Source organism: Rhinolophus ferrumequinum, chromosome 28, assembly GCF_004115265.2.
Source record: "Rhinolophus ferrumequinum isolate MPI-CBG mRhiFer1 chromosome 28, mRhiFer1_v1.p, whole genome shotgun sequence".
Taxonomy (NCBI): Eukaryota; Metazoa; Chordata; class Mammalia; order Chiroptera; family Rhinolophidae; genus Rhinolophus; species Rhinolophus ferrumequinum.
The window spans coordinates 13,640,578-13,662,582 of record NC_046311.1 but is presented as its reverse complement, the minus strand read 5'-3'; the positions used below and the strand labels follow the sequence as shown (position 1 = coordinate 13,662,582).

Sequence of the window (22,005 nt, the reverse complement as noted above, 5' to 3'; positions counted from 1 at the left end):
CGCACATTTCTGACACCTGGGGATCGATCTGGGCATTTGTGATGGTGGCCAGAAATCAGGAGCTGCTGAAGAGCGACCCCTTCCAGTGTCCCTTCCTGGAAGGTGGCTTTTGTGGTTCTAAACCACCTCCACAGCCTTGGCCAGAAAACATCCGCTCCAGGAAGACAAATGTGGACAACTATCCCCTACAAAATTGGGTTCTGTGAGGAAGGAAAGGGCTTCGGGGGTTGCAGAAACACCCGGTTTTCTTTTGTGGGAAGAGGACAAAGACATAAAAGGCCCACTGATTGGTTTCTCAGCGCCTTCGCGCACAGCTTTGTTAGGTAGGGTGATGGGCGGACTCTGCTGTCAGACCACAAACGCCACCCAGAGTGATGGACTGGCCCGGGGCCTGGGGAGTTGAATGGCTGTGGACAGCCATCGATGGGAGTCAGGCCAGCTGCCTCAGTGTCCCCTGCCCCGGGCAGGGCGGCTGGGGCTCCCTGGAAGAACGCATCCATGGCCGACACTGGCCCTGCGGCCTTCCTCCTCTGCGCAGCCTGGGCCAGGCACCTGCCTTGCAGGGAGGGGACCCTTCTCCAGAGCCACCGGGAAGGATGGGCTTCCCCACAGGGCAGGCTCCCAATCTTCCTCCCAGTGCTGAGGCCCCACCCGGCACCATGCCTCCCACCTGTCATTTTGGAAGCTGTGGGGCTGCAGGAAGGCAGACTCACCTTGACGGTGAATTGCCACCCTAAAGCCCTCTGTTAACTGGTGCAGCGGTTCCCAACCTCGGGCGATTTTGTCCCTTGGGACGTTTGGCAAGGGCTGCACCGCTTGGGAAGGTGGTGGGTGCTGCTGGCTTCTGCGGGGTGGAGGCCAGGGGAGCTGGTGAGCGCCCTGCAATGCACAGGACGGCCTTTCACCATAAAGGACGATGTGGCCCCATACGCCAGTGGCGTGGAGGCTGAGAAACCCTAACGGCGCGTCCCCCTAACGTCCCCTCATGTGGCCCTCTGGTCCCGCCCGACAGGAAACCATGATGGACCACGCCTTGCGCACCATTTCCTACATCGCCGACATCGGCAACATTGTGGTCCTGATGGCCCGGCGGCGCATGCCCCGCTCGGCCTCGCAGGATTGCATCGAGACCACGCCCGGGGCGCAGGAGGGCAGGAAGCAGTACAAGATGACCTGCCACGTGTTCGAGTCCGAGGACGTACGTGCGTGCCGACCCCTGGGGCTCCGGGAAGCCACGTATCGGGGGGCAGTCCTTGACGTTGCCAGGGGACCCCATCATTTCCTAACGCTGAGCTGGCAGAATGAAAGGCGATTTATTGCACTTCCTGCGTTTTTCAGGAGCCCTTCTAAGCTGAACCATATACTAGGGGAGCTGCCGATGGGGAGAACCCTTTATCAGAGCTTTGTTCTCCTAGGACAAAGTCGTCCTGGACTCTCTTCTGTTGGCGGGATGCCCTTGTCACAGGCCAGGGTTGCGCAGAGGGAGGCACAGCGGCACCGGAGGTCTAGCTCTGCTTTCGCTCAGGGCCACTTTTCAAGTCCTAACAAGTTAAATATTCTGACGTTTACAATACGATAGGTTCACTAAAGGACCGTAAACCCGTGGGCTCCTTCCTTAAATGGGATGAGAGCATCTTTCTGAGTCTGGAAGAGGCAGACAGAGACCACCCGGAGAAGGGAGTGGGGGCGGGGGAGGCTGGGCCCGGGGCACTCGGCTGCCCCCTGCGGGCAGATCTTACTCAGGACGGGCCTGCGCCCTCCTCGTGGCTGTTCCCACAGAATTTAAAAAATTCTCTGCCCTCCACGAACACATTCTAGTTCACATACAAACTTGAGGGTGTCTCAGGGACCTGGCGCAGTGGGAGGGTCCCAGTAGTTCCACGTTGGAAGGGCTGTGTGGGGGCAGTTGAAGTCAGCTGTCCTAGGAGAGCTCTGCAGCAATGGTGCACTTGTCGGGGAGAGACTTGAAATACAGGCCCACTGCTGTGCACACACACGCCTTCCACCCTTATACAGGAGCTCCTGGACGCCTGCGTGCACAATTTTGTACAACTCAGGGCTTGAGGGTGTCTTAGAGAGCTGGTAGGAAAGGGCTCCCAGGTGCCAGCCATGCAGGTGGTTCTGGGCAGAGGGTCAAAGTCAGGGGGTGCAGCTGAGTCCCCAGAGTTGTCAGTTCTGCAGGAGATAAGGCTGAGAGCAAGGTGTGTGTGTGTGTACACATGCGCGTACGCACGTGTGGGGGGCTCCAAGTGGTCCCTGGAGGAGTGAGGGAAGGAACCCCCTGGGGGGAGGGCTGTGAGGGGACCCTTAGCAGCTGCTCAGCATGTAGGACCTGGATGGTGGCTCCGTCTGGTGGCCTGCGGGCTAAGGAAGGGGTCCGAGGTCTGGTGAGAGCACCTGGAGAAAATGGAAGGCGGCATGAGGGAAAACAGTGGCATGCTCTGTCAGTGTCCCCTCCAGGCTGAGGTCTGATACGCTGCACAGGTGAAAGTGCCCGGGCAAAGAAGTCCTGGGGGCGACTTTTCTTGGCCCACCTGCCGGAGGCCACCTCTGAGGGCCAGCCTGGCAATGCCAGCCCCTCACTGAGGCCCAGGGCATACTCCCCGCTGCCTGGACTGGCGTCCTGGCCTCGTACCAGTGACCACCCCCAGTGCAGGGGGGATGCAAAAGGCATAGTGGGAGGAGAAACGGAAGCCTGCAGCATGTGGGGAGATGCAAGGACTCCTGGATTATGCCCCAATGAGCCCTGGCGTGGCTGGCCTCTGTCCCCAGCACAACCAGTGGGTGGGGTGAGGGTCCCAGCAGAACCCATGCTGAAGTCCGGGGGCAGTGGGCAGCCCCTGCAGGCTACCTGCCTAGGGGTGAAGGAAGGGGTGCTGTTAGACCACCCTTCCCAGCCAGGGGACCTTCGTCAGAGGCCTGGGATAGCTGCAGACCCTGAGGCCCCAGAGGGATGGGGCAGGTCCTGGCTTCCCATCCCCCTCTCCCTTCCCTCTGCCGCGCCTTTCCCAAGACCCAATTCCCAGCTTCCACTGGGCCCTTGGCGGTGCTCGCAGATGTGTCCTGGCTGGCGGCACCACCTGGCGGTCCCTGGGCGCCACCTGGTGGTCCCTGGGTACTGTGCCTCTAGCAGCACTTGCAAAAGGCTGGTCTTGGGAGCAGGTAGGGCTTGTTTGCTGAGCGAATGCTGTCGGGTCCTTCCCGTGAAGTGTTTAGGGCCCAGTTTGGGAGGGCAGTTCAATCTCGATCTCGAATCAGTACCTATTTAGGGAAAGCTTCCATACTCTGCCTCTGTTATCCGGCCCAGTCTGCTTTTTTTTTTTTTTTTAAATCATATTCATTTGCAGCCCTTAAATCATGCAATACGTAGAGCCAGAAAGGGACTTAGGCATTTAGTCCAGATCCCTGGTTTTTCACCGGTGTTGGGGTCCTGATGACCTGAGCTTTGGTGGGGGCATCCATGCAGGGGCCCCCTTGATGGCCACTGGGGAGGTAGGTGGCGGCAGGGGTAGCCCGGAGCTGGGGCTCCCGCAGCCCAGGGCTGGGTGGGAGGAGGCCCTGTCACGGGCTGAGAAGCCACCGAGAGTCCCACTGCTCTCCCAGGCTGCACAGCTGCGTGTGCGCCTGTCACGGCCCAGGGGCTCAAGTCTTTAGCTTTTGCTTCCCATCATCCACTGTGCACCGGCCAGCGGTGGTCAAAGCCTGTTTCAGCCATTCAATAACGAACGTCCGTGACAGCAGTTCCACTGAAGTAGGAAGAAGTGCTTTGCTTATGGGGCCTATGCTGGTGTCCCCAGCTCTCGTGCTGCTTGTCGGCTCAGCCTGGCACAGCCACCCCTCCCCACAGGAGTGGCCGGACACACACCTGCGTCCGCCGAGGAATGAATATTGGGTAGACAACTAGCAGTGTCTGTGACGCTCCCCAGAGACCGCACCTCGGGTCCACTTCTGGAATAAGATGGGTGGAAAGAAAAATACAGTACAGCTACCATTAAAAGTAACACAGATAGGATGTTTAGCAAAGACTTCATAGCTTTCCCGGACTTTCCTTGACACTGAGCTTCGTCCTGGCACGTCTGGGACTTACCGCAGTCAGGACAGGCCCTGAGGGGTACACGGCAGCAGAAGGGTGCGCCCCACGGGGGTGTTGGGAAGACGGCTTTCCCCACTGAGTCCACAGCCGCTGTGCTGAGGCCCTTGCCGGCCTGTGTGAGCACTGGGCAGGCAGCCGTCCTGTCCGGGCCACGGCTGCTCTGAGGCCGCCCCTCCCCGCCCCACAGGCCCAGCTGATCGCCCAGTCCATCGGCCAGGCTTTCAGCGTGGCCTATCAGCAGTTCCTGCGGGCCAACGGCATCAACCCCGAAGACCTGAGCCAGAAGGAATACAGCGACGTCATTAACACCCAGGAGATGTACAACGACGACCTCATCCACTTCTCCAACTCGGAGAACTGCAAGGAGGTAAGGAGCCGCGCCCCGGGGCCTCTGCTCTCCACGCGCAGCTGCCCCGCGCTTCCCCAGCTCAGCTCGCCGGCATCGGACCCGGGAGCCAGCCTCCGGGCCCCTGGCACAAACCACTGTCGCTCCCTCCGTGGGCGGAAGCGCGGCTTAAATGTGCATCTCGCTCCTGCCCTGGGAACCGAGCACTTATGTGTGAAATGAGCTGGTTTGTAACAAAGCAGCCGAATGGCAGTCAGTCTTCGTGACCTTGAAAATGTGCCTTCTAAGGCTGCTCTTATCATCAGGGGGCTCTCAGCACCCGAGAGATGTGTCTGAAAAGCATATGGGAGGCACCGTTAGAGCAGGGAAGCTGGGTGCTCTGCCCACGGGTTTTGAAGCTGCCAGCAGTGGAGGCCTTTGGAAAGTCCTCCTAAGACAGAGGAGCACGTGCCCTGGGGATGGCCTGTAGCCTGGCTGCCTGTTGAATGGGTCTATTTGTGAACGAATGAATGAAAGAATGAATGAGCCTGACTGCTTGCTTGTTGAATAAATGAATGATCCTATTTGTTGAATGAGTGAGTGAATGAATGGCCCTACTGCCGGTTGATTGAGTAAATGAATGGATGACTGGCCAGATGGCTTGTTTAGTGAATACATGACCAGACCGTTGTTGAACGATCCTGGCTTCTTGTTCAATGAGTGACCCCGACTGCTTGTTGAATGAGTGAACGATCCTGGCTTCCTCCTGGATGAGTGACAGGCAGCGTTCTGAGAGTGACCCTGGAGGCGGAGAGGAAATAAAAGGACTTTTCTAGACAAGAGCGCAGGCGGGTGTCAGGGTTTGAGTCCTGGGGTCTGACACATTCCTCTGGGTTTGGGGGGCTGAGGAGAGCAGGAGCCAGGACACTGGAGCATGCTTGGGGCGGGGTGGGGGTTCGAAGCTGGCATGGGAGGGGGCAGGGGAGGGGTGTGTCCCCGGCACCCAGGGCTGCTGGGTGGGCCCGGAGGGCTGGGCTGGTGCCTCCACCTGCCCTTTCCCTGCAGCTGCAGCTGGAGAAACACAAGGGGGAGATCCTGGGCGTGGTGCTGGTGGAGTCGGGCTGGGGCTCCATCCTGCCCACCGTGATCCTGGCGAATATGATGAACGGAGGCCCTGCCGCGCGCTCCGGGAAGCTGAGCATTGGGGACCAGATCATGTCCATCAACGGCACCAGCCTGGTGGGGCTGCCCCTCGCCACCTGCCAGGGCATCATCAAGGTGCGGCCCAGGCCCCGCCCGCTGGTAACTAGCTGAAGTCATTGAAGGCCCGGGCTGGCCCAGGCTGCGCGGGATGCACTGTCCCCACGCTAGGGCTGAGGACCTGTGGATGGAGGGCGGCCAGCTTGTCCCGGGGTGCCCAGGACTCCCCACTGAGGATCCACTGCCTGGGCGAACTGGGAGGGTGGGTCAGTCTTCATGGATCTGGGAGGCAGGTCGTAGGCAAAGGAGGCCACTGTGCCATGTGACCGTGAGCTTGCAGCTCTGCACCCCCTGGTGGGGGTCAGGCTAAGGGGACACACAGATGGGACTGGGGGCCTGCACCCCTGGCCACTGCAGGTTTGTAAGAGCCCCGGGCGGAGAGCTCAGGCCGCCCTTCGCCCTGGTCTGGGTCTCCAGCCCCTGGCTCCTCCTCCTGGGGCGGTCCTGTGGCCCTGTCCGTGGTCTGTCCCCAGCCCTCTGTACTCTTGTGTTGGAGGATTCATCTCCCTTGTCCCTTGTCAGCTGAGAGATGAAGGGCTCTGAGGCCAGAAAGCCCATGAACTGGCTGTGGAGCTGGCCCAGCAGAGTGTGTGCCTGGGGGGGACAGACAGACAGACAGACAAATGTAGGAGATGCCTCAGTCGGTGGCTCCAAAGGCTTGGTCCGCCTGAAGCCTCTCTCCAAGGGCTGTAGTTCCAGGACTTGGTCACCCGGCTCTGATGGGCCTTTGTGTGTGTGTGTGGGGGGGGGTCCCTGGGTCTGCAGGCAGCTCCGAGCCTCACCCAGGGCTGGCCAGGGGGTGACCGAAGTTGCAGCCGTGGTGAGGCGTGGGTCTCCCCCCCCCACCCGCCATGGCCTGGGGCACCTGCTGACAGTCCCGTCCTCCCTGGGGCCTGAGGTCGCCCTCGGCTCCGCTGGCCCTGTTTCGGCGTGGACGCCAGAGCCCCTGCTCTCAGATGTTCACGAGCCACTCACCCCCTGTCCCCACCTCGTTCTTGGCATGAGTTCATCAGTGGGGTCCGGGATGTTTTGAGCAGCGCCCCCACAGTCCTTCCAAACAGGAAGTGCTCCTCCTGCACTCACGGTGAGGCCCCACCGGGAACCGCCCACGGCGACCCTGGTGCCAGCTGCTGGTTGGGCAGTGTCACAGAGCCTGGCCTCTGGCTCTGGGGCAGCTGCTTTGGCCCAGGTCAGAGGGCACAGCAGGGAACACACTGCCACCTGGGATACCCAGCAACCCTGCATACGGGTCAGGGTGGGTGACACCTTTACCGCTCAGAGGGGCACTGAGGCCGACAGGGGTGGTCACAGGCTCATTCCCGCCGTGCCCCGGCGCTTCGCGGCTGTGCTCACCTGTGAATCCCGTCGTGTGCGCTGCAGGGTCTGAAGAACCAGACGCAGGTGAAGCTCAACATCGTCAGCTGCCCACCGGTCACCACGGTCCTCATCAAGCGGCCAGACCTCAAGTACCAGCTGGGCTTCAGCGTGCAGAATGGCATCGTGAGTCCACGCTCTGCCCTGGGTGCCGCCACAGTAGGGCTTGTATGCAGGGCGCTGGGGGGGGTGGGGTGGAGCTCTCCACCCCCTGCCCCGGGACCGGCTCCTATCTGAGCTGCCCCCTGCAGCTGCAGCCTTGGCAGCAAGAGTACTTGCTCCCGGGACTGGCGCAGGAAGCAAGGGAGAGCCAGCATGTGGCTATGGAAAGGGTCCCTCAAAGCCTGGCCTGGGGCCCCTTGTCCCTCTGTAGACACCTGCGCTGGGGTCTTTCTTTCCCAGCCACTGCAGCGTGCACACACACTGTTCAGCCAACAGATATCTGCTCATTTGTTCACACGTTCACACACTGATTCCCTCGCCCATTCAGAGCCGGTGTGAGGTTCCTGCCTGGTGTCAGATGCTGTGCCAGGCACTGAGGAGGCAGGAGGGCTTCCAGGAGGAGGTGGTGCTGGGCCTGAGTGGGTGTTGGTCTGCCCCCAAATCTGTGCCTGCTTTTCAGGCCAGAGTTCTTCAGTCTAGAGTTCCCGTGTTGTCTTTGACCTGGATCTGGCCAGTGTGAGTTCTGTTTCCTTGGTTATGGGAGAACCTTCTAGAAAGGCAACTGTAAATGAGACAAAACTTTCCTCATTGCTATTTGGTGCAGCAGTGTGGGTACACAGGGCTGGGAGAGGCACAGGGCTTGGGCTCAAGACCCCTTTCTGTCCCTTTATGTTAGGGCACGTCTGCTGCTATAACGAATATCCCCCAAATCTCAACATGTCTACGGCATGTTTGTGGCAGAAGTACTTAGAACCTGGGTAGGGGGTCACGTTGCCATGACCACGGGCATACAGACCGTCTGCTTTTCCGGTTGGTCGTGTTTCCTCATTACAAGTGCTCTTAGGCCCCTGGGCCATGTGTCTGTCAGTTCTAGGAACCAGGAAGCCACCCCGCAGACAAGCTCTTCTCACAAAGCACCGCGTGGAGCCGGTGTCTGCAAGGCTCGTCTGCTTAGGGAATGGCATTATCTGTCACCGTGTCCCAGGGAGGTGAAGTCACTTGCCCCAAGGCTCCCAGCTGGAAATAGCAGGGCCAGCATTGGGCCTGAGGCTGGCCACTGTGGAGAGCACGGCCGCCGCCTGTCACAGATGCTTCCGGGTGTACGTAGGCATGGGTGTGGCTGCGTTTGTGAGCAGTGCAGAGGCTGACATGTTTGTATCTAGGACCCAGGGCAACAGAACTGCACGAGGCCCCGATGGCTGGCCGGCCCGTCTCCTCTCACTGAGACCGCAGGGACCGCCGTGCCTCCCTCCCCCACCATGACGCTGTGCCATGCAGCCAAGTTCCCGAGTCCCCTGCCAGTTTGCCAACATCTGAGTTAGTCTTGCACAGTGCTTTTTCCATTTTCAGCTTCATTACACCCAAAGTACAATGCATTAGTGCACACAGGCCCTGTGTGACCCAGTTAACTTCCTAAATGGTTCCCCCCTCTGTCTTCCCGCAATACCAGCCAAGAAATGAAGCCTCCAGCTGGGAGGCACGCAGAGAAGTCAAAACACCTGCAGCCGGGTCCCAGGGGCGTGCGAGCAGCCCTCTCAGCACTTCCTGCTCCCCTGCCACCCCTGGGGGGCGAGCTACCCCCCAATTCCAGCTGGGATCCCTGGCCAGGGTCTGACCCATCCTCCTGGCAGCCCCCTTAAGGGGCAAAGCCACTGTCTCCCTCTCTGCCTCCCTCTCCTCTCGGCCCCTTCTTTCCTGGGATCTCCACGACTAGGGAGGAAGCTGCTCCCAGGGGATTTCCTCCTTGGGAATGTTCCAGTTTCCAGCAGGAGCCAGCCGGATCCTGCCTAATGGTGGCCAGGCTGGGTCAGCCTGAAGCACCCTCTTCGGGGTCTTCAAAGAGTCAGTTACATCAGGCACAAACTGCCCATAGATCATTGGATGGGGAAAAAAGATACGTTACTTTTAAGGCTTATGTGGGGTACCTGGGAGTCAGGTAAGCTGGGCCTTCACTTGACAGAACAGGTGCCCCCTGTTTCTGGAGAATGCGTGGCCAGGGGTCAGCCTGCCAGCCCCCTGGCTGAGTCTGGTCTAGCCCAAGTACCTGCCTTCAGGGCAATGACCAGCTGCAGGAGCCCCGGTGGCCAGGTGTCAGAGAGCTCAGGCTGTGACACCTGTGTCTCCTTCCAGAAAGGGACCCTGAGGGCTGGGAGGGGCCGTGAGGGCTGTAGCACCGTGCTGGGCCCCACACATAGGCTGTCAGCCCAGAAAGGCCTGTGGTGTTTGTGACGAGGTGAGACTCAAAACAAATGCCAGAAGGGACTCCGGTGGTGCCAGGGTCAGCCTGTGGTCAGTGGCCTTTTAAGGATGTCTCAGCCGTGAAAAGACGCCATGCCAGGTGTGAGGGGCAGACCAGGGCAGGCCCTGGATGGCCTGTCTGTAGGGGAGCGTCGGCCCCCCGCAGCCGGGCAATCAGACCCAGTGAGATAGAGCAGGCCCCGCTGGGAGGAGGGGGTGAGAAGTGCTGACACAGGGGGGCGTCCCTGAGGGGAAGGCGCAGGGGTCACCACAGGACCCAGAGGAGAGCCTGCCATGGAATGAAAAGAACATCAGAGAAGGGCCTGGCCATCCTGCCTGCACCTCCCGCTGCCCATACCTGTGTCTCCTGCGGGCAGGCCGACTGAGGGTGCCCTTCCTGACTCAGGTTGGGGTTCCCTGCTTTTTCAAGTATGAGGACCCTTAAAAAGTCATCAGTACCTCAGTGAGACGGTAGCTGTTTGGGTAGTTTTGGGATTGACGAAACCCTAAAGGCCACCGTGATTTCAGAGAGGCTTGTGGATGGCGTGGGGTTGGCCCTGGGCAGACAGGGTCCCGCCAGCCTGGACGTCCCCCGTCCTGCTCTGGGCCTGACCTTCCTCATCGTCAAGCAGAATGGCTGGTGACACAAGCCTCCAGGGCTGCTGACACAAAGCCAGGGAAGGGGCTCCTGGGGTCCCGGCCGCGCTCCCGGCCTGGGGGGCGCAGCTGGCAGGCAGGAAGCCTCAGCCCGGGGCACTGCTGCCTGCCCAGCCTGCCTCTGCCCTCGCCTGTGGAGGGGTAACTCCCATGGTGGGGAGACGCTTGGCATCCGTTCTCCCTCCCCGCCCCTCAGCTCCAGGATTTGGACACCCCTCCTACCACCGTGTTCATTCCTGTGCCTTTCATGGGGTCCCCAGGGCCCAGCAGAGCCCCCAGGCGCCGTCGGGGTGCAGCCGGCCAGCTCGCCCTCTGGGCCTGCCGTCCTCCCTCCACTTTTCTGGTGCCGTGACCTTTCGTGTCCTTCACAAGCCAGTGGATTTGCCAACGAGGGCCTTCCTCGTCATTTCCCAAGCTCCTCCCATGGGTCAGCTCCTAAATCATCAAGCCCTCGTGCAGTGGGGACAGTGACCGTCTTCGCTTGAAGAATCTTCCAGAATGTGCTTTGCCTGTGCCCACCGGCTGGCCTCACTCCCCACCAAGCACCGGAGCAGAGCTCCGGTGGCGGGGGGCCGACAGTCTCCCACACGCCACGGTGCTGACCTGTTTTTATTTGTAACGTCTCCACATCATAAACCCCGTTTGCCCGGGAGTCAGCCCATTGCATGTGGGAGCGTCTGTCACAGGGGCTCCTCCCTCTGCAGGATTAGCTCCTCCCTCTGCAGGATTAGCTCCTCCCTCTGCAGGATTAGCTCCTCCCCCTGCAGGATTAGCTCCTCGCCTCCCACCTTGGAGGTGTGGCCGGGACTTGTACTGACCCGACATGTCTCCTTAGATCTGCAGCCTCATGCGAGGGGGCATCGCAGAGCGAGGGGGCGTCCGCGTGGGACATCGCATCATTGAGATCAATGGGCAGAGCGTGGTGGCCACGGCCCACGAGAAGATAGTGCAGGCTCTGTCCAACTCGGTCGGAGAGGTGAGACTAAGCGGCCCCACCCCCGTCATTTTCCTGAGGCCGAGCCTGAGGCTCGGCCATCGGGCCGTCATCTCCAGGGCCAGTGTCTAACCCCCGGGGGGTGTGAGGTGCCCGGAAAGCCACTGGCCCTGCAAAGGAAACCCTCCCTTCTCGGGACAGCCTGCCCCGCTGCGCCCTCGCGCACGTCTCTGGGGTTGTCACGCTCGCACCGTGACCTCTGAGCCGCCCCGTCCAGGGGGCCTGCGTCCCAGCTGAGCTAGCTGGCCCCTGGCAAGGGCGAGTAGAGTGGCAGGTGGCGTATAGCTGTCCCCTTCCGGCAGCAGAGAGGGCAAAGGAAGCAGATACGCCTTCTAACACTGTTTCTGGAGCTGAATCCCGCGTGAACCCTGCCCTCTGCAGGACTCACTCCGTGGGGGCGCGGGCTCTGCCACTACAGGGGTGGGGTCACCTCTGCTGGCCGTCTGCCCACCACAGCAGGCCCAGGGCTGCTCTGTCCTGTCCTGCCTCCTTTTCTGGTTCTTTCTGGCATCATCAGCTCAGTACCCGTGTGAGGATGGACAAGGGTATGGGGGGGGGCTCGAGTGCAACTCGGGGTGAGGGGGGTGGTGGAGTGCCTGGGAGGAGGGGTGTGTGTGTGTGTGTGTGTGTGTAGGGGGTGGGCCAAGTGAACGGGGTGAGGACCTCCCTGGGAGAAGCAGAGTGACAGACAGTACAGAAGGGGCAGGATGACACATAGCTGAAGAGGGGACAGCTGTGAAGGGCATGGGTGCTGGGCTGTGGAGTTTCCTGAGGGCTATGGGCACCCCGGTGGTTTCGAATGGGGCAGGGCAGGCTCTAGTTGTGGGGAGGGGGGCGTGGGCTCCATCTTGGCAGCCTGTGGGGGTGGGGCGGGCTCTGGCTGGGCCCTGGGTGCTGGGTGGGTGGTTTTGCCTGGGGCCATGTACGTCATTGGCATATTCAGTCCACTGGGGACACGGCCTAGATGGGTGGTGGCAGACAGCTGGCTCTCAGGTGAAAAGGGGGCCAGACAGGCACCATCAGCCTCCTTTTACAAATTGGCTTCAAAGAAAGGAAAATCCGATTTTCCTAAGTAGATGCTTTCAAATGGCCGCCCACTGGGACGCAGCCTCACACCCAGGAAGAAATCGATCAGTGGAGTCGCCTGGGAGCCGGGAGAAGTATTTCCGACTCTTGAGGCCTGAGATGGATTGGTGATGTTCAGAGAGGCGCGAGAGCAGAATGGGGGTGTGATCCTTCCGGCCCCCACACCTCACACTTGACTTCACACTTGCTGGCCGGGGGTGGGGGGGGGCTGCCTGCATTTTCCATCCTCCCTGAGCACGGCGGGAAAATTCATCACCGACAAACAAGACTGCAAGAGTCGGGGAGCCTTGCGGTGGGTTTCAGATTGAGGAATTACAGAGAGTGTGACTCTTCTGATGGAAAACACGCTGGGTGACGGAGGAGCTAAAATCTAAGCGGCTCAAAGAGATCCCAGTGGGGGGCGGGGGGCGGGGAGCCTGTCTGACAATACAGCTGCCCATCTGGCCTGGGGGGTGTCGTCCAGATGGGGAAGGGTGGAGCGGCACCCCTGGCCGTACCTTGCTGGGCACCAGGAAGGGGCAGCCAGCAGCGTCCATGTCATCAGGAGGGCAGGAGCAGAGCCCACCGTCTCTTGGCTTCCAAGGGCCGAGTCTGCTCGTCTCAGTGCCCTTGCAGGGTTTTGGGTCTCGCTGTGCCTTGCTCGTGTACCCAGCCCCCTTAGAGCCGGGGAGTGAGGCCGGGCCCCAAAGGCTTACTGGCCAGCTGACCCCCAAAGGTTGGGGGGCTGGAGGCCCCTGGACCCCCTGTGAGCGAGTTCCCAGCTGCCAGAACGCTGGCTTTCACTGGCCTCGTGGGAAGGGCTGTGTGCCCTTTGTCCTCATGACGCCAAGCCCACACCTTGCGGTTTCTGTGGGGCTGAGTGGGCCCACTAGTCACCACAGCTAAAAGGCCGATTTTTCACCCCTGCGCCTGGTGTCGGCTGGAGCTGAAGGGGACGTAGCACTTGACCTTCTGTAAGACCATCTGCAGACGTGGTCGGGGGCCCGATGAGAGTCTGCAGAGAAGAGACGCTTTCTTTCTGCGCCTCCATCCTCGGTGCTGACCACAGCGGGTCCCTGTTGCTTCACTCTGCAAACTGGCGCTTTACACGGAAACCCTCGGGGCTCGACTGCCACATGCAGCTGGCATCAGGGTTGTTTTCAGTCGGTGGCTTGCAGGGGAGGGGAGAGGCAGGGAGGCGGGGAGGCAGGGCGAGCAGTCAGCCCCTCTCTCTCGTTGGCAGATCCACATGAAGACCATGCCCGCTGCCATGTTCAGGCTCCTCACGGGCCAGGAGACCCCGCTGTACATCTAGGCCGCCCAGGAGGCCGGACCCAAGACCTGACCCCTGACCCCACAGCCCACCAAGGACACTGGCTCCCTAGAGGGGGGCCCTCACCACCCACTTGTTTTTGGACAAAAAGGGGGTATGTCTTTGTTGAAGGAGAGTCACAGGAACCAGTCTTTGTAGAAGAGTCAAGTATTTGCCGCGTCCTGAACCGTCTTCTCATTGCGACTATTTCTTTGTACCTGTGTGGTGTGGAGTCTCCGCCCTGGAGCCCAGACAGGGAGCGCGGTGCTTGGACGTGGCTGTGAAGGGAGTCAGTCCGCGAGGATGGCGGGCGCCGGGGGCAGCTGTGAGGGGAGTCTGGGGTGCTGTTGGGGGCACCCTGCCGGCCCCCAACGGGCTGATTGTGCTGCTGCTTCCTCTGTGGGAGCCCGGGCAGCCCAGCTCTCAGGACGTCGCTGTAACTGAAGTTGGGGAACCCGTGATTGTATCGGACGAGAAAGGAGCCGCTCCTGAGTTAAATAAAGGATGGTGGCCTCCGCATGGAACTCCACATTTATTTAGACAAGACCAGTGTTCTTTTATTTCGACAAGCCGTTCTTCAGACTTGAGGGTTTTCGGATGACCCCTGCCCTCACCGGTCTGGTCTCTGTGGATCTGCCTGGGCACCATCCTCCAGACGGGGCAGCTCGCTCCTCCAAGGGGCAAGGACAGCTGCCCAGGCGCCGGCCATCTAGTCACAATCCCCTTCTACACACGCACTCCCCCCACAACACACAGGGCCCACCAGAGAACGCGACCTCTGCCATTCCCGGGGAGACCGGCGGTGAGTGGGGGCTCCCGGGCGGGCCAGGTGCCATCACCACGAGCAGTGTTAGTGTGTGCAAATCAAGTACAACGTAGCCTAGTTCAGTCCCTTTAGAGATCAGTGTGACCTGACGTCATTTTGTCCGCAGTCTCTTTTTTTGGCCCCGGCCTTGAAGAATACACTGTGACTTCAGAAGCCTTACCATGCAGTAACTAAAGCTAGGATTACTGTATCCAAGGAGTGACCTGTGTGTTGCATGCAGCCCACCTTAGGAAGACTTGCTAATACCACTAATAAACCTGACGTCATGACGAAAAGCTGTGCACGTGGCTGGTTTATTCACAGAAGAGGGGCCTGGCTTCTCTTGCTTCTGCATGTCACACCGTGGCTCTTCGAGGGGACTGTGTGGTGACCATCCCTTCTGGGATTGGGGCCTCGGGCTCTCTCCAATGAGGTTAGGCCAGCCTGGCTTTGCAGTGGCTGGAGGGTCAGCAGTGGTGACACGTCACCAGGCCTGCCCTGAGTTCTCCGGCCACTGTCCCAGCTGGAGACAGGCTGTTGGCTGAATAAGGGAGAAAGAGGGCCTTGGGCTCCTTCTGGCTTAAATTTAAATTACCTTGTGTGTGTGTGTGTGTGTGTGTGTGTGTGTGTGTGCGTGTGTCGGTCTCCTTGCCCAGCACGGTCTCCTTACCTGTAGGGTCCCACACAGCCTGTCTCCAATAATAGCAGAATGCAACAGCACAGTCATCACTCACCTGTTTTCTGTGGCCACTGTCCTGGTGTCACCTGCTGTGGGGAGGCAGGAGTGAATGTGGGCTTTGGTCAGAAGGCCTGGGGGGAGTGCCAGCCTTGGGACTTTGGACAAGTAGGACCCATCTCGGGCCCACCCCAGAAATCCAGACCCATGCTGTGAGCTAGTGACAAGGTACCTAATAGCTAGCCAGGGATGGCCCACACCCTCGGGTGATGAGAAGGAATGTCACATGAGTAGAAGCTGGAGGGGAGGGGCCTCAGCTCAGGAGAGCCAAGGGGTATGTCCCAGGAGTCCCCAAGACGGGGCTGGTGAACAGGCTCCAGAGAGAAAATCTACGGCTAACAAATGACATGGGGTGGGGGGCAGGGGTCCCACCAAATGATACGCATTTAAAAAATCCCTATTAAAGAGAACGTTGAGCCAGGGACCCGCGTTCAAACCAGAAGCCTGAGATGGGCCAGCACTGGCGGGACCTGCCTGCGTCCGGCGCCCGCCCTCTCCCCCTGACCCCCCAGGACCCGACCTCCAGAAGGACGTTGGGGAGCACGGCGGGGTGGCCCTGGGTCCCTCACGCTGCGCCCAGCCTGGGCCAGCGCTCGGGTCCTGGTCACCGGCCGTGCACACAAGCTCTCCACTGCTGTCTGTCCCAATTAGACCTCGGGGACACAGAGGCCAGAAATAGTTTTTATTAAAACATTGCTCATTATGAAAACACCTTGAGGTACATGAAATAAATACAACCTTCAAGTGGTACAAACAGGTCTCCCGTGGCTTGAAAACAATTTCCTATAAATTCCGCCTTAATAGCAGCATCTGTGAATCGGTACAGCTGAGGGGCCAACAAAACACCCGTCGGAAATAAGCTTTCTGTTACATGGTCTCTTACAGGCATTGGACGTGCGTCATTGTCACCAGCTGCAGGAGACCTACGTCACTTGAAGGATGAGCCCCCCCCCCCAGCCTGCCACAGAGTTGGGGTCCAGAGCTCGCCCTCCCCAGCATGCTCCTGGTCTCCAGGCTGGGGCCAAATGGCAGCGTCCACACAGCTCTGGCCCCATGTTAGGGTCACGGGGAGAGGGCAGGGACAGCACCCAGGACCCCGGCCTGTGCAGGTGAGGGTCCCTGCAGGGCGGGGTCCTATGGTGACCTGCCCGGGGAGAACAGAGCCAAGCTCGGGAGAAGGGGTCCCCTTTCAGATCCTTAAGGAGCAGCCTCAGAGTCTCCTGGTGGGGCGGGTGGTGAGCGTGCACGTGATGGGGAGGAACCCGCCGTGCCCGTGGCCGTGCACCATGTGGTCTGGGCTCCGGGCGCTTGCTGCTGGGGCTCCTGCTCCCCGGTGCCACTGAGCACAGCAGGGCTGAGGGTACCAGAGCTGGCGAGGGGGTTCCCTGGCCCATTCCCAGTGGCTCTAACCACCACCCCTCTCTTCCCAGGACCCTTCCCAGAAGCCTGGGGCCTGCTAGAGCCCACGTGGGCCACCCGGGGGCCCTGAGCGGGTGGGCAGAAGGTTCTAGCCCAGCTGTATAAAATTGGGTCCAGTTTTCTCATCCGCAAGACAGAGTTTCCATGAGAGCAAATACGAAACTGAGCTTGAGAGGGTGTGGGCAGGGCACAGAACTAGAGAAGGTCTGGGACCATGGGTGGCAGCGGAAGGGACAGGGGAGGGGGCTCAGATGGCAGGAAAGACACTGTCAAGCTGCAGAAAGGGGAAGCAAAGGACACAGCACCACCCCGTCTGCCAGAGGTCACGCGCCCCAGAGGTGGGGGTGGGGAGGGTAAGGGGCGGGCCTCACCAGCCAGATTTGACAGCTGCAGACAGCCCACTGGAGGGCCAGGTGGCCCAGTGACACTGCTGTGAGCCCCCTGCCCGAACGCAGGTCCCTCCCCCAAGAAGATGAAACCCCTGCGGTTCCCAGCCTGGAGACAAACTGACCTGATCCAGCGCCACTGACGCTTGCTGGCAGGTCTCAGGGGAGGCCCCCTGGCACGTCCTCAGCTAGCTGCCTGCAACGGGATTAGCTCTGGGGTTTCCACAGCCCTCACTTGAGAAAAGAGAACAGATCCCCCGTTTTAGAGTCTGAATAAAGTGCTCATACGTTCACCTCTGATGTGTCTCCAGGGACAGTCCTGGCTGCCATCAGAAGGCGTGATTGTTCTTTCTCCAGCTCTCACTGTGGGACAGTGACACGAGGGAGGGAGGGAGCCGAGGCCAGCTGACCGTCACTGCCGGCTTCCTTCCCCACCTGGGCTCCTGGGGGCTCCAGAAGTGCTCGGGCATCTACGCTGGACACCCCCTCTGGCCACACACACCGGCTACAGTGGGGCCCGGACACCTGGGCCCGTCTGGGCCTCCCCGAGCTCCCCATGCCAGGCCGTGGGTTCTTGGTTGAGACCTATGAGCTCTGGGCCACCCTGTCCGAGGCTAGGGCCACCAGCCAGGGTGACAGTCCGGGGACTACGGCTCAGGCACAGGCGATCCCATGGCTGCAGCAAGTTCCGGAGGACAGTCTGCTCCACGGCCACTGATGGCAAGTGTGGCCAAGCTGCCATCTCGCGGATGCCAGGCCTGCCTCCTGTGTGCCGCGCTCAGCAGGTGTTTCACGGAAAGAAATGCTTTACAACCTGTGTCCCCCGGCGCAGATGTGGCTGCTGCCACCTGGCTGCTGTGGGTCCTCAGAGACCTGCTTTCTCAGGAGGTGCACGTGTCCCAGGGACACAGGCCTCTTCCCTCAGACCGCCACCTGTCCAGGCCACTCTTGGGGGGCAGACATGGGCAAGACCCCCAAAGGGCTTGTCACAGCTGCTTGTTGTTCTGGATTGAATAACAGCAATAAGTGTCCGCTCCCCACGTGAACCAGTTCAAGTGACAGCAGAGAGAGCCAGACACAAAGCAAGGGGGACACTCACAGAGGGGATGCTGAGGGGAAGCCGGGGACAAGGTGGTGGGGGTCCTGCAAAGCCCCCTGCCACACCTGTCTGCTTCCTGTGCCACAGGGTCCTCTCTTGTATCTACCTGGGGTGCCAAAAAATGTATACATGTGACTTGTATTCATCTTTTCTTATCGGTATATATTGAGTATCACAACTTAATGCCGTTTTTTCCTTTCTTAAAATGTGTACTTTTTTTTGGTACCCCCGGTATTATGTGGGCAGAAGCTGGGCCTGGGCTGCATCGTACAATAATTACGAGCTTTCTTTAAAGTCAGCATATGGTAAGAGCTTGAAGCCTGAGTGACACACACCACGAGAGAAAATGGCCTCTTGACTGAATGTCACCTCTGCCCACTTAACACTGAACCAAATCGGGGGCGGGGAGAATCCTGGTTTTGATGGCCTTGATTTTGAAGCTACGTGGTGTCTTCAGTGACATGACAGTCACCTGTCACTATAGTCCCGTATCGCTGGTTAGTTCAAGGTGCTACATGCCTGACAAAACCAAAGAGTTCACGACAGACACGAGAGACCTTTTCTGTATTACTGGACCAGGTAGAAGCGTCACCCCAAGAAACCCGCTGACTGGATCCCAGACTGAGCAGGCCCAGGAGCGCTGGCCTGACCCCCCCCACCCCTCCGAGGCATCTCCCTGCAGCGGGAGACTCTGCACCAGCCCGTCCGTGTCCACGTCACAGCTGGTCCCGAGCGCCGGCGCTGACGGCGGCCTCCTCCGCCTGGCGCTCCTGGGACGTGACCGCCGAGTGGATGGCGCCCGCCACGTGCCGCGCCTCCGGAACGAGGGCACCGTGCGAGTGTTCCAAAAACTTAGCCGCCAAAACCCTGGTGTCCGCGTACGCCTTGCTGTCCACCACAGGGCGTGGCCGCTCTTTGGGGACCGTCTGTGCGGCCTCCGGCTCTAACCGTTGGCCCACTTTCCAGGTATCTGGGTCCCCGGGCGGTGAGAACTGGTGCCCACGAGCAGAGGCAGATGTGACAGAGAGAGACCGGGAAACTACAAATCAAGGGAAAGGATCAAATTTGAAAACAACCTGAAGCAAAACCAAACAGGAGGCAGATGTCAAAGACATTCTTTAGAAAGACACGTAAGTGTGCTTGGGACTGGCTTTCTGCTGGGGCTTGTGTGTCCGCTTTCTGTGTCCCCTCATCCTCATCCTGGGGTGGCCTGGCCCCTCTCAGCTCCGAGCGAGGATGACTGAAGGACTACAGACGGGAGGGCAAAATGCAAGGAGACCCAGGAGAGAAGGGCCGTGCAGGGCAGGCTCCCTGTCTGCTAAAATCTTCCAGCTCACAGCTGGGCTGGCCCTTCTCAGCCTGCCCTGTGGGTCTGATGGCATCTAGACATGAGTCTGTCTGGAGACCAGAGCTGAGGGTGGCAGAGGGACAATGGGAGCCCCCGCCAGCATGGCACGAGCGGACGGCAGCCAGCCTGATGGGCAGCAGAGCTCAGAGTGCCCAGAGCCCTGCCCCCTGGCCCACGGGCACCCTGGATGGCCCCGAGAACCAACACCAGTCTGAGGGCGAAACGGAGAAGGCCAGCTTCAGGCAGCCAGCAGTGACTGACTCAGCAAAAACCAGATAACGCCCGACCTGCCCCGTCTACGTGTCGTCACACAAAGTCACACGTTCTGAGTGGTCTGGGGTATTTTTGGTAACAACCAGCAGGCCCAGCAATTGAGCAGGAGAAACTAAAAACCTCGCATGTGGGGTCAGCTGCCCCTCAAAACAGCATCTCGCAAATAGAGTGAAACACGCTGCCACCCGGTGTGAGCGAGCTGTGGCCTCGCCTGTATTCCACCCAGCAAGAAGGGGAGGAAAACCATCTTCCCAAGCCTGGAATGGCCAGCCCACGTGCTGGCTGACACGGTACGAGCTGGATTTAGACCCCAGGCAGCCGGGACCACTAGTCACACCCCCAACCCTGTTTCACAGCAGGTGTCCAAGTGTTTTAGAAAAGAAGTGTCTTACCTGTCCCCAGAGCAGCCTGAGACAGTCCCGCTTCAAGGTCCTGGCTACGGGAGGAGGCGTGTGGAGAAGCGTGACCTTAACCACAAAGAGAATTCAGTTGCCACGTGAAAGGAAGAAAGGAATTCCTGAGCACATTACAGCAACGCTCCCGGGCTAAGAAACATATCCGAGACGCCAGACAAGCAGAGGAGATGTCCTGAGCGTAGCTACCCGTGCACCCCTACAAGCGGCAACCTGCAGCTGGCACCCAGCACGGGCAGATGGCAGGTCCCTGGGGTCTGGCTCGTCCCCAGCCCAGCCCCGCACAGCACGGCCGGGCCACAGACAAACCTGGTGCCCTCGCTGGATACCCGTCCGCATCTGGGGGTCTCTGGGGAACTCAGGGGGCACAGGCCTTCGTGAGCAGGACAGTAACTGTCCGTGAGGGCCAGAGGAGGGTGAGGCAACAGTGTGGGGTGGCGGGGTGCAGCCAAGGCACTGACAACTTGTAAGCAAACCACCGCTTCTCTCCACCCTGGAACGTCGTGGTCAGCAGAGCATGTCACTGACAACCACCAGGGGCCCAGCGTGGCCCCTCCCGGTGCCGGGCGCTTCCCCAACCCTCAAGGTGTGGACGGGGACCCATGTTCGCTCCCACAGGGCCTGAGCCTGGCACACGGCCATGGAGGGGCATCTTCGGAGATTCAGACGGAGCCTCCCTGCGCGAGCGACTGAATGTGGGGGTGGGGGGTGCAGAGACCGGGGTGCTGGCCCAGGAGCCCGCAGGCGCTTCCTTCCAGCACCGGGGCACCACCAGGCAGTGACTCTGTGCTGCCGGTTCCTTCCAGGGACATGACCCGCCTGGGGCCCCGGCGGGAGCTCGTCTATTTGGGGTCCAGCTGGTCAGGACCCCTGAGGCGAGGCTGGTCCAGGCGCCCACGGGGCCTCCGCAGGGTTCCCTCGCTTCCACGTGTGCGATGGCTCTGCAGCCCAACGGCCCATCGTGGCTGGCTGGCACAAACACTGCCGTCCTCCCGCCAAAAACAGCAACCCAGGAAGTGTGGGTTCTCCAACTTCAGGGTGCACATGGCCCTGGGGGGCTGGTGCAAACTCCTGGGCCTCGGTGCAAAGGCCTCTGGTCCTGCAGCCCGGGGAGGACACGGCCACTCTGAGTCATGTGGGGGGTTCCGACGCAAGTCCCAGCCACACACTGAGCACTGCCAGCGGCGCTCATGAGGTGCTGTTCAAACCCACCGTGTATGCCGGGGGGTGGGGGGGGGACCGCTCCGGCAGGAGGACATGCTGCCTCCCCGGCTTGTAGGTGGCATTTCGCCCAGGCTAATGCTGAGGGGAGCCACCAAGCCTGACGGCTAGGCAGAGGCTGACCGTAGGCCCTTCCTGGGCTCTCATCACCCCAAACCTCCCCTCCCCGCTCCCGGGCCAGAGCAGCAAGCCTGGTGGGGGTCCAGCTGGGGCCTCAGGCTGTCCACCCCCCTTAGGGCCTAGGACATCAGACCACACTCTCAGGCCCCCTGGGCAGGGATCCTGCGGCCTGGCTTCCATTCCTGTGGGTCAGTGAGACCGAAGTGTCCAGAGCAGAGCGACACACACGCGGGGGACACAAGCCAGCCGTACCTGCCGCCCTGGAACACGAGGTGGGGTCGCTGGTGGAGCGGGCCACACGCCCCTGACCCGGCCGTGCTCGTGTGCCTCGGCTGTGGCCCCTGGAGGATGCGAGGCTGGGGCACGAGGCTGGCGGCTGGGCACCTGTGGGGCCGTCAGGGGTCAGGGGGTCTGGGCCTGGCGTGGCGGTACCCTCGCACGCCGGGAGGCTCTCGCTGTCTGCTGGCGCTGCAAGGAAAGGGACATGGCATCAGGGCTGGCACCAGGTGGCCACAGGGTCACCCAGTACAGTCATAGTGCCTGCCCACGTGGCCGTCAGAGCAGAGGGCGAAAGGCGGCCTCCTGGAGCTCTCCCAGGGGCGCGGGCCATCCACCCTTCAAACCCCAAACCTAGACAAACCCGGTAATCTTAGGGGCGTGGGAACACTGAGCAGGTCAACCAGGGCTCCGTGGGGTAGAAAGGCT

The 22,005-nt window shown here is 60.6% G+C and overlaps 2 protein-coding genes across 6 annotated transcripts in view; one reads left to right on the top strand and one right to left on the bottom strand.

Annotated features, from left to right (window-relative positions):
- The window catches only part of APBA2 (amyloid beta precursor protein binding family A member 2), a 156,579-nt gene extending 141,998 nt beyond the window's left edge, over window positions 1-14,581 (top strand). For all 5 annotated transcript variants that reach the window (XM_033100243.1, XM_033100244.1, XM_033100246.1 and 2 more), the window contains 6 exons: window positions 1,013-1,198; window positions 4,281-4,460; window positions 5,484-5,696; window positions 7,059-7,178; window positions 10,945-11,085; window positions 13,412-14,581. In XM_033100243.1, coding sequence (XP_032956134.1) covers window positions 1,013-1,198; window positions 4,281-4,460; window positions 5,484-5,696; window positions 7,059-7,178; window positions 10,945-11,085; window positions 13,412-13,483 — 912 coding nt within the window. In that variant the 3' untranslated portion in view covers window positions 13,484-14,581. The remainder of the gene's footprint in view (window positions 1-1,012; window positions 1,199-4,280; window positions 4,461-5,483; window positions 5,697-7,058; window positions 7,179-10,944; window positions 11,086-13,411) is intronic.
- A 1,096-nt stretch (window positions 14,582-15,677) lies between these two features.
- Window positions 15,678-22,005, bottom strand: part of ENTREP2 (endosomal transmembrane epsin interactor 2) — a 253,708-nt gene continuing 247,380 nt past the window's right edge. The window contains exons 9-11 of the mRNA XM_033100323.1: window positions 21,553-21,768; window positions 19,939-20,013; window positions 15,678-18,964 (exon numbers count right to left, since the gene is read on the bottom strand). Coding sequence (XP_032956214.1) covers window positions 18,642-18,964; window positions 19,939-20,013; window positions 21,553-21,768 — 614 coding nt within the window. The 3' untranslated portion in view covers window positions 15,678-18,641. The remainder of the gene's footprint in view (window positions 18,965-19,938; window positions 20,014-21,552; window positions 21,769-22,005) is intronic.